Raw genomic sequence first — 11,313 nt, forward strand, 5'->3', positions numbered from 1 at the left:
TGGGGCAGCCTCAAGCCCCCCACCTAGGGGAGCCTAGGAGTTGGAGACTATAGTAGTTAAGGCTGTGTGTCAACTTGGCTGGGTAGCTGGTTGTAGTTATTCCTCATGATGATACTGGTAATCAGCTCCATGGTGGAATCTACCAGAGCAGCTGCCTTAGGGATGTAGTCTGCTTTCAGAATATAAGACAGCTCTGAAAAAGGTCTCTGAGCTTTCTGGCATGCTTGGAACCTGCATGTAACCAAGTCTTCATTCAGCAGCCTGCCATGTTGTCTACAGATCTTGGGATTGTTTAACTAGCGGTCTGCTGTGTTGCTTAATAATCTTGGGACTGTGTCATTTTACTTGTTGACTTTGGGTTTGTTCAGCAGCCAGCAGTTGTCTAAGAGAAGCCTCCAGCTTCAGTGGGCTGGGAACAAGAGGCAGAGCTGAAGCCCAAGGTCACCCAGCCCCTAGAGCTGGCACTTTAAACTCAGACTTCTGGCCTCCTAAATGCTTAGAGAATAAATGCCTGTTTGTTAAAGCCATCCATTTGTGGTATATCTGTTAGAGCAGCACTAGAGGACTAAAGCAGAGACCTTTCTTCTTGTTTTGGCTACCTAGTGCCACCCTGACAGGCATGTACCACAAATGTTACCAAATAACATGGCAGGCCACTAATTCAAGTCCAGAAGAAGTACCAAGATTGGCAGGGCATGGCAAGCTGCTGAACAATGACTTGGCTACATGCAGAGCTGAAGTGTGCCAAAAAGCTGGAGACCTTCCTCAAAGCTGCTTCTTATATACTGGAAGCAGACCATATCCCTAAGGCGGCTTCTCAGCTGCTCCAGTAGATGTCACCATGGAGTTGATTACCAATCTCACCATAACTACATCCAGCTGCCCAGCCACTCAAAACCAGGCCCTGCCAAGTTGGGATACAACCTTAACTACCACACTTGTGTTTTAGGGAACAAGGAAGAACTGCAGATGATGAAGTTACCAGCACCAATGAGAGAGAATGGGGCATTTGCTGAGAAGCAGTGCCACCTACTGGGCAGGAAAAGCTCATGCCAGGCTTCTGCCAGATCATCTCACAACCTGCCTAGGCTTTAGGGGCCTTTCCTGCAGGGGGTCCCTGCTTCCTCCTCTTGTACTGGAAGCAAGAAGCCAGGGCTTTTGCCATCTGGGCAGCACCTGGGCCTCTGACACCAGCATGCCCTGCAGCATCAGTTGGGACAACACCCAGCATCTCCTGAATGTTGGCCAGAATTGAATTTTAGCAGAGCTCCGCTGAGCCCCAAGGCTCGGAAAGACATTCCTGGCTTTGCCCCCAGGGCTGCACCCCCAGAGTGGAGAGACTGATCACTACTTGGTTATCACTGCTTTTGTGTGTGTTTGTGCTGTCTTCAGGCACAAAAAGAAAACAGCAATATGTTCTTGAAGCTCTCCTAGATAAGACCACTGTCCCAATCCATCCACAGGGGTCCTCAGGGCCTCGTGTCATGTCTTTCTGTGTAGGTCAGGCACTGGCAGCCAGGCAATCCACACTGCACCCAGCAGAAAGGACCTCGCCCACCCCACCCGCCTCTCTAGACATTCTTCCCGGCTCCCTGGCTCCAAGGTCAGTTCCAGGAGCCTCCTCCCCAGAGAGGGAAGCCAGGCTTGGCCGTCCACAGACACTCCACATTCAGGAGGGCGAGGTTCCGAGGCTCGCTCAGTCACAGCTGGCTGCTCAGCAGTTTCGAGGCCAGGTCAGCAACAGCTAGGTGAGGTCACCATGGCCTTCTTAAGCAACTTGTTGGAGCCATTTTTATTCTCCACTATTGGTTTAAGCTCAGTTAGATAAAAGAGTTTCCTTAAAAAAAAAATATATATATATATATTTTTTTTAAAACCAAACTGGTTGCCATCGAGTGGATTCTGACTCATGGACCCCCATGTGTGCCAGAGTAGAACTGTGCCCCACAGGGTTTTCAACAGCTCATTTCTCAGTAGCAGATTGCCAAGCCTTTCTTCTGCAGTATCTCTGGGTAGATCTGAACGGTCTTTTCAGTTAGTAGCTGAGTGCTTAACCACTTGTGCCACCCAACTACCCACAACTTTAAAATGTCTCCTTATTACAGAAGGGGTACCTGTGCAATGTTAAAGGAGCTCTGGTAGTGCAGTGGTTAATGCATTTGGCTGCTAACAAAAAAGTCAGCAGTTCAAGCCCACAGGCAGCTGCTCCACGGGAGAAAGATGAGGTTTTATAAAGATTTATATAAAGATTTCTAGCCTAGGGAAACCTATGGAGCAGGCAGTTCTTCTCTGTCCTATAGGGTCACTAAGAGTTGAAATTGACTCAATAGCAGTGGTTTGGTTTTCGGTTTGCTGAAATGTTTAAAAAAAAAATTAGTTTTACAGAACTGTAACTTAAGAGGTGAAACTCTCTTATTGTCTCACCTCCTATAAAATTTTCTATTAACAGCCTGGTATATATTCTTTCAGGCTTTTTTGGAAAAAATGTACATATATGTGAGTATGTGTGTGTGTAGGGAGGGTGCTATTGAGTTATTTTTCAAACTGATACACTGTCGGACAGCTTATTTTGATTTTTTCCATTGAGAGCACACTACTGAAGGCATTCACTCCTACGACCCCAGCTCAAATTCAGATTAACACAGCTGTCCAACACTAGACAGGGAGGAAAGGTGATACCCAGGGACTCAAAAGCCTAAGGGTTTCAGGTGTAGTTCAGAAGTCAGTGGAGGGGGCCCAGCTCAGCTCTAGAAGGGAAAAGACCCAAGAGGAGGGTGGGGAGTCGATGCCATGCTCAGCACCTCCCACCGCTGCACTGCCACAGCCAGACATGCCTGGGCAGATTCCCCTGGGCAGGCTGTAAGGTAAACGGGTATCCCAGGAGTGGCCCGAGCCACAGGAGGGCCCGGTGGGAATTCTGCTGAGTTGGGTACACAGACCAGGTCACACCCAGCCTCAGAGCTCGGGAACCAGCCCCTACACCAGGAGAACAAGGTCTGGCTGGGGATCTAGGTCAGCTGCCAGACAAGCAGCCCCCGCATGCTAGGCCTGTGCTTCGCCTTGTGGCTGTGCCAATGAGCAGACACACCCATCAGTACTCCATGGCTCGTGCCTGGACATGCCAGAGGTTGGAATATCTTATGGCCAATAATTCTAGCTCAGCATGAAAAGAATAAAAGAAGGGAAGGATGACTGGCTGCAGTGCCAGAATAAGCCCTCCAGAAAGGGAGAGCCCTGAGTAGCTGCCAAGGAACGTGGAGCAGCCGGCAGCCTCCCGCTGCCTCAGCTCCAGTGGCTGAGAGCTCAGCTCTGCAGTCGGGCTGCAGGTCTGCATCCTGGGCCCCAGGAACGGCCATGTGACCAAGGGTGGTGACTTACTGCTTCCAAACCCGAGTTTCCTTAATTATTAAATGCAGGTAACACAAATCATAGCTATGTAAAACAAAGTGACGCATACCAAGCATTTAGCTCAGTGTCTGCTACATAATAAACAATAAATGTTATCTGTAAGAGAAAGACATGGTTATCTGTTCCCATAAAGATTACAGCCAAGAAAAAACTCTATGGGGCATTCCTACTCTGTCACATGGAGTCACTGAGTCAGAATCAACTTGATGGCACCAAATAACAACAATAAATGTTACCTAAACCCACCAGCCACTCCTCGGAAGGAAGGTTAGACAATCTACTTCTATAGTGATACTGCCTCAGAAACCCAAGGAGGGGTGGCTATGAGTTGGATTCGACTCGAGGGCAGTGAGTGAATGTATTATCATTAATAGGGTGTTTCAGGTCACCCAAAATACACTCAATGCCCTTGGATGTAAGGAAGGCTTTGGGCCCTTCAAGCTTCCCTTCCGACCACAGCCAGGCCAGCAGTGACAGCTCTGTGCTAGCACATAAAAGGGATTTTGCTCCTCCTGGACAGGGCGCTGGGCAGGCAGAGTCAGGACACTACTGAGGCCAAAGACTGAGGAAATGCAACAACAAGAGCCTCTGCAGTTATGGGGGACCCCAGTGCTCCTCTATTTCCCGCCTCCTCCAGGCCTAGAAGGATGCCATCATCTGCCTGACTGAGTCTTTGGCTCCCACCTGGGGAAGGAGATAGGCCAGACAGAAGGATCCAGAGGGCTCCATGTCTGGACATGGCTGTGGTCGCAGGGGGCCAGGCACTGAGGAAGAGGGAGCTATGGCCCCTCCTCATCTGCCCCACATTGCTCTCTTGTGGATCATCCACCCAAGGGGGCCGTTTCTAAAAGAGCCACAGTGCAATGCCACTGTTGGACTCACCCTGGTCGATGGAGTGCTGCGGCAGCTGGCTGAGCTGGCTGCTGACCACACCCGCATAGGTACGCAGGAACTCCTCCTCGCTGGCTGTCAGCTGCAGAGGGGAGAGCCGCAGGTGAGGGCTGCATGCACCTGCTCCCCAAAGGGCCCGCCCTGTCCCTTGAGCCTGTGGAGGGGGCCCAGCTCCCTCCTTGGTCCCTGAGCAGCCGTTTCTCATCTGTTCCCAAGACCTGACCCCTCACCCCAGCAGCTGGGAGCACATTAAGGGCAGCAAACAGCTTTGGAGGCCTTCAGTTCCAGAGTCAGCACCCCACCCCCACCTGGAAACTTGGTCCACAGGATGCATGGGCCTCCTCACTCTGGTTGAATCTAGGAACGGATCAAGTCGAGCCCAGGGCCGTCGGAAGATGCAGAGCCCTTCCTGGAAGGTGACAGCCAGCTGAGCCCTTTCTGAGATGTCCTGACGTCTGCCCTCAGCTCTCCATGCCCAGCTTTCCCAGTTGCCCTGATGCCTCCCTGGGAGAGAAGTCTCTTGGCGGTTGGGAGATAGAGGAAAGGAAGGTCAGGACTATGGGGTGGGAAGACTGGACACCCTGAGCCACACACAGGACCAGCAGCACTATCCCGAGTGTGGTGGCTCAATGAAGCAGCTCCCTACCCTGGGTAGAGTTTGGGGCACTCACGTTTGAGCCCATCTTCCGCAGCATGAGCAGGACTCGGACCTTCTGCTGAATGTACATCTCCTCCGGACTCTTCCCGGGAGCTCCCTCGCGGTTCATGCCCCTGGCCCAGCACTGGGGATCCCTGCAGAGCAAAGAGCAGCATTAAGCCTGAGATACATCAGACACAGACACCTGCTGGGGGGGTCTGTGTCTTCACAGGGAGCCAGGGTCTTCTAGGGCTGATCAGGCAGAGCGATGCTTCGGGGTCTCGTTCCTGAGGGCTCAGAGCAGGAGCGAGGAGCCCTGCCCCAACCAGCCAGACTGAGCAACAGTGGAATGGGGCGGCCTGCCTGTGCCTCTGTGTGCAGAGCTGTGGGGCCCAGGAGAACGAGTGGGCCCACCTTCCAGCCACCCTCTCCAAAGGCTCCTGCCAGGAGGTCACTCTCTCCCATCAGGGATGTGATGCAAGAAGCCCACAGAGTCCTTGGCCTTAAAAGCCAGCAACTTCCACAGGGAGCAAGTGATATGACCAGTGGGAGGTGGTTGGGCCTTTGGCTCTGGAAACCTTGAGAGCAGTACCCAGCCCCCAAACCCCAAGACAGCTCCCTTAGCAAGAGGCCAGATTCTGGGCCAGGCTCCAAGGAGTCCCTTGGTGGAGAGAGGCTAGCCTGGGGCTGCAGGGTACGTGCACCCGCCCTGGCTAGCCATGCTGTCCTCATGGACCACCCAACCTGTCTGAGGGCAGCTCCGTAGGTAGCTGTGAAGACCAGCAGCTGGGTCCAAGCACACCAGGGACCCAACACTCAGAAAGGTGCCAGGAGAGAAGCCCTGAGTGTCCTCCCTCCAGGAAGGGCTGGAGGGGAGGAAGCCGGGTGTGGAAGGGTTTGGTTACACACTTGTAACTCCTGTATGAGTCAGAAATAACGCAGCAGCTGGTGGGGGTGGAGCCTGAAAGGCCCTGGTGCCAAGGAGCTGTACTTGGAGGACCAAGGGACTGAGCTGGTAAGGCAAGGACGTGCCTCATACCCGGGCATCCTGCGGGGCCCACTGGGCCCTGGACAGGCAAGCTCTCCCAGGCTGGGCAGCTCTTCTGGCAAAGGGGGACTCAGAAGCCCTGCAGAGCCTCCCAGTAGGAATCTGTCAACTGCTCCTCCCCATAAGCTAATGGGGTCCTCGCCCTAAAGCCACACAACAGACTGCAAAGCTGGCGAGTCAAGACTCAAGTAGTAGGTGTGTATGTGTGTGTGTGTATGCACACGAGCACACACATGCGGTACCTGGGTCTCCTCTCCGCCACTAAAACCCAAGCCAGCTAGATGCCACCGAGTTGGTTCCGATGCATGATGACCCCATAGGCGTCAGAGCAGAAATGCGCTCTGTAGGGTTTTTGGTGGCTGCTTTTTCAGAAGTAGATCACCAGGCCTTTCTTTCATGGCACCTCGGCATAGACTCAAACCTCCAAACTTTTGGTCAGCAGCCAAGTATATTAACTGCACCACCCAGAGATGCCCCACTGAAGCCCAGACTTCCCTTACTCTACTTTCTGCCCCCCTTTTCCCTCTACCCAGGCCCAGAAAAGGGCCAATTAACAATTGGGAAATGGAGTCACCCATTTCTTTTTGAAAAGAGGTAGTGGCTGACTGAGCTCCTAGCACAGCTGAGCCAAAAGGCAGCCTGGCTCTAGGACAACTTCTCCTCATGTCAACCTGTTCTCACCCCATTTCTCACCGCCTTCTGCTCCACCTCCCCACCCGCTGCACAGTGTGGAGGTGAACTTGGGCTTCTTGGCATTGCGTATAGCCCTGCTAGTGAACCTGCACTGTGGTATGGGGGGTGGCGCTGCATCTCCTCCCCACGGCCACCACACTCCTTTTCTCACTTCTCTTCTATCCGCTAACCAGAATGAGTTTTAATTTGAAAAGAAAAAGGACATCAACAGCTGATATCCCTCCCTACTTAAAAGTGCATTACCTTTGAATACATTTCAGGCCCTTACACCAGGGCCTTTCCAAACCCTGCAGACCTGGTCCTGCCTCCTTCTGCAGCCTGGCTTCTCATGTTTCCTCTTACCACTCTGCCTTCCGTTTCTAAAACTGCAATGGAACTTCTTCCAAGAAGCTGTTTTCTCCAGAAGCCTTTGCACTGGGTGTCCTCTCAGGGTGGAACTGGTTCCCTTTCATCCTTTAGATCCCAGGTTGAGACCACCTTCCCAGAAAGGTCTCCCTTGACATCGTAACTGACACAGGTTTTGCACCCCTACCCTGGTCACTCTCAGTCTCCTAACCCTGCCTTATAGTCCTGGTTTTCAGGTAGTACATTGTTAGGGAGTCACGTATTGTCTCTCTCTCATCTGCTGGAGGGCTTTGCAAACCGCTGAGTTCATGCACAGCACCAGGCCCAGCAGGCACTAAGTGACAGTGGCTCCCTGGTGGCTGAATAGAACATAGAGACATCATCTTTTTCCCTCCCTACAATATGCACATCAATTCAGGATCACACATCATTGTTAAGAGAGTTAAATGCCTGGTCCAGTCTCCCATAACCAAATTGAGCTTTCTCAAAGGACTCTCGTTGCTGAGTAATTGTGTGTGCCTTGGAGGACTGTGTTATCCAGATCAGGTAACAATGGCCTCCGAGTCAGACTCTGACTTCTGGTGAGCCCAGCTGTTGAGGAGAGAGCTGTGTTCCATGTGGTTGTCAATGGCTGATTTTTCAGAAGTACTTCACCAGGCCTTTCTTCTATGGTGCCTCTGGGTAGACAAGAACCTCCAACCTTTCGGTTAGCAGCCGCTTGTTAACTGTCTGCACCCAGAAGGGAATCCCATGTTATCCAAAGGCCATCTGAAATACTCTGTAAAACCTTCAAACTAAGAGTCAGGCACTCCAGGAGTAAAAACCTTCCAGTTCTGTATTATGCCCAAGGGCTCGTTTTCATTTGCTCTCTCCTTCTGAATGGGAAAGGCGCTCTGGTAATGTAGTGGTTAAGGTATTTAGCTGCTAATGGAAAGTCTGCAGTTTGAACGCCCCAGTTGTTCCCCAGAAGAAAGATGAGGCCTTCTACTTCTGTAAAGATTTACAGCCTTGGAAACCCAATGGAGGTCACTGTGAGTTGAAATCAACTTGATAGCAGTGAGTCTGGTTTTCTGAATGTGGAAAGGTGATCTGTTGGCATACTGATTAAAGCACTGGTCTGCTAACTAAGTAAGGTCAGTTGTTTAAACCCACCAGCCACTTTGTGGGAGAAAGATGAGGGAGTTTGTGTCTGTAAAGATTTACAGCCTGCCTTGGAAATCCTATGGGGCAGTTCTACTTTGTCCTAAAGGATGCTGTGAGTTGGAATCAACTTGATGGCAGTGTGGTTTGGTTAGTTTGAGGTGTGAGTGTGAGATATAAGTGATCAGCCACTAGATGTCACCAGACACAAAAGAACCAGAGTTCCAGGCTTGTTGCCCTCCTACCCCCTCTCACCAAAAAAACAGAAGTGAACTTTCCAGTCTGGTTCAAGCAGGCCAATCTTTAGCTCCCAGTGGACACCGGAGGTAGAACACAAATCAGAAGCTGTACTGCAGCTGCAGGGCCCAGAGGAAGATCTATTTGTTCACACAGAACACCAGCTCTACACAGCCAGGGATGTGTGTCTGTTTCCCTCAGGCACGTGCCCGGGACCTACCTGGGGATCCTGGCACATACAGTAGATGCTCACAGAAGGAATATCTGCTCCACATGACTGAACCACATTACATTTATTGATGCACTTCAGAACAGAAATTTTGCTTTGTCCACCAACCCTTATGGTGCCCTCTCCCAGGTATCACATTGAGGGCTCACAGTCCCCAGGCCTCTGACACCTCACACTGTAAAGGGCAGGGGCTTGCTAGGCCTGGGGTATAACCAGGTGGCTGAGCAGGTACCTGAGTAGGAATTTGGGGCCAGTTTACTTTCACCTCAACACGCTTTCTGGGTAGAGACCATTTCTTAAGCTGGCTCTTCTTGCTTCAGGGAATACTCTTAACTTGTCATTTCTAAATCTTCTGTTTATATAGTCTTCTAGCTCCAGCTATGAGCTGATAACATTCTGCTATCTAACAGAGAGGAGATGCCCAGGGCAGCCCATGAGCACAAGTTCCCTCCCTTCACACCTCAAATGGACTAGAAGCACTAGGGCTGGTGTACACAATTCTGTCTGAAACAGAATCTGAAGCAAGGGTATGAATGTGAGGGAAATTCATCACTGAACGGAATAAATCATAATCATCACAAACAGTGCAGGCATTTCAAGTGTGTTTGGATGGTGCCTAGGCAAGCAAACATGCTCTCAAATTTTCATCTCAACTCTGATGAGTGCCGATTAACTTCACTTGAGAATTCTTATTGCCATCTGCGGAAGCAAGAACTGGTCTCTATGCAAATGTGTTTAAATTACATAAACAAATGTCACCTGATTTGGGTGCACTTACTCATGTGACTCTCTGAGGAAGACTCGAGAGTAAGGACCCTTCTCGGTTACAGTCTCCCAGCTGAAAAGCGCTTCTACTCTGAAGCCTGACAAAGTCTCTCCACATTACTGCCCAAGTAAGAGACAGAGGCTCAAGAGACAACATTCTGGAAGTTGACTAGAGAAAGGAAAATGGGGGAGGGGGTAACTGGTAAACATCAAGCAAAGGGTGAGTGGGGGAGGTTGATGGCTACACACCATGCTGTGGATGGCTACGTCTTATGCGAAAAGTGGGTACAATACCAAAAAATTCTATCTGGTAGGGGTAAAGGCAATTAAGAGGTACCACGGTACATGCATTCATTTCTAACACACAAACTGTTCCCCGATGCTGTCCCCACTGTTTCCTGTTGGTTCTGTTGGAGGAAGCTTAGCTGGTTGGGGAAAAACAGAGGAAGTAGTCCCCAACCACTGTTCAGATCACTATATAGTGGCAAATGGGCCTTCAGCAGGAGAGGTCACGCTGCGTTTTGTGGGGGACAGTGGAGGTCATTTGAAAGAGATGTTCTCAGATGCCACGCTCCTGCCCAGCCTCTGTGGGGACCTAATCTCTACCAATTTGTGACCATTAGCTTCTAAGACCTCACTTGAGAAGAATTAGGAAGGAGATACGGGTAGGAGGGATGTGGAGAATGCCACTGCTGACTATGGCGATCACGCAGCAATCAGAGGCTTAGGCTGCCTGCCTGGGTCTCTCCTGCCTGGGAAACTCTACCCATCCTGGTAAATAGCTTTGGGAGCTGGCCCCTCTGCAGCACGAGTGGTCCTGAAGACAAACACAGCTGGCCTGCGCTCATTTTTATTTATAAGCTTGGAGCTAATGCTGTTGAACACCCATGTCTATATAAATTAGAAATTATGCTTACACCCAGCGTGGTCTTGCACCTGCCAGGCAAATATCAAGTACGCTCAGGCTGGACCAGACAGCAAGGGGAGTCCCTCAGGTACACAAGTCACACCTGCCCCATCCATTCAGATTTTAAATGGTTGCATTTAAAAATGTGTATTTACATTTTGTTATGTTTACAGTGAACATCGACACAAATACAATGCAATACATGTACATGATTCATAGAGCTTATATCAAATATCAGCTCTGAGCTTGCACATGTCTAACAGCTAAACCAAATCAGCAGCACCCACCATTCACCCTAAGAACCCGCACACCTGAGGAATGAGCATTACAGGGAACAGAGAAAGGAAAGGGCAGTTAACTTCATAGTCAGCCCTTGAGTGTGGCATCCAGGCCCCCAGGTCCCTCGTGCCCAACACTGTTCTAGAACCACACTGAAGAGCCCTTTCCCTCAGTGCTTACCTGCTTCTGGAAATTAACCTCAGGCAAACAGGTGCTCAACTGTGACAGGGAGGGCTGTGACCAGGGAGAAATAGGAAGGTGCCGCCCTGTGGAAACATGGAACACAAGTCATGTGAGGAGCTAGGAGGGTCTCCATGGCTGCCAGGGTCTAGCCAGAGCCCACGCCCCATGCTGAAGGACCAGAACTGCTGGTAGGAAGCTCATGGTAATGGGCTTGGCCATAGCCCAGAAATACCTGTATGTCAGGCCAGCCCCGGGAACCTGCTTGAACAGCTCTGGGAGAAGGTGCTGACTGCAGCTAAGCCTGCCTACCATTTCCGGCCAAAGCAGGTCAGCCTGTTTGACACTGTATACCTCCTTCCCCGGTTAGTCACCAAGGCTAATTGACAGGCTGCTCTCAGAGATGTTGAAGAACAGAATGACTCACCCGGGGATGGGGGACAGGCATGTCCCACACCTGGGTGAGATGGCATTCCACCCACCAGACAGAACGTGACACAAAGGCCCAGGTATATGGTGTCCCACCTCCTTTGAGTTCAGGCATTTCATGTAAG

General features: G+C 50.9%; 1 protein-coding gene across 1 annotated transcript in view; it reads right to left on the reverse strand.

The window, feature by feature from the left end:
* The window catches only part of CTNNBIP1 (catenin beta interacting protein 1), a 30,246-nt gene extending 25,180 nt beyond the window's left edge, over window positions 1–5,066 (reverse strand). The window contains exons 1-2 of the mRNA XM_007942604.1: window positions 4,971–5,066; window positions 4,291–4,381 (exon numbers count right to left, since the gene is read on the reverse strand). Of these exons, the coding sequence (XP_007940795.1) occupies window positions 4,291–4,381; window positions 4,971–5,066 (187 nt within the window). The remainder of the gene's footprint in view (window positions 1–4,290; window positions 4,382–4,970) is intronic.
* Between the last annotated feature and the right edge of the window lie 6,247 nt (window positions 5,067–11,313).

This window comes from Orycteropus afer, unplaced genomic scaffold (genome assembly GCF_000298275.1).
Source record: "Orycteropus afer afer isolate SDZICR_OR568_19922 unplaced genomic scaffold, OryAfe1.0 scaffold00094, whole genome shotgun sequence".
Taxonomy (NCBI): Eukaryota; Metazoa; Chordata; class Mammalia; order Tubulidentata; family Orycteropodidae; genus Orycteropus; species Orycteropus afer.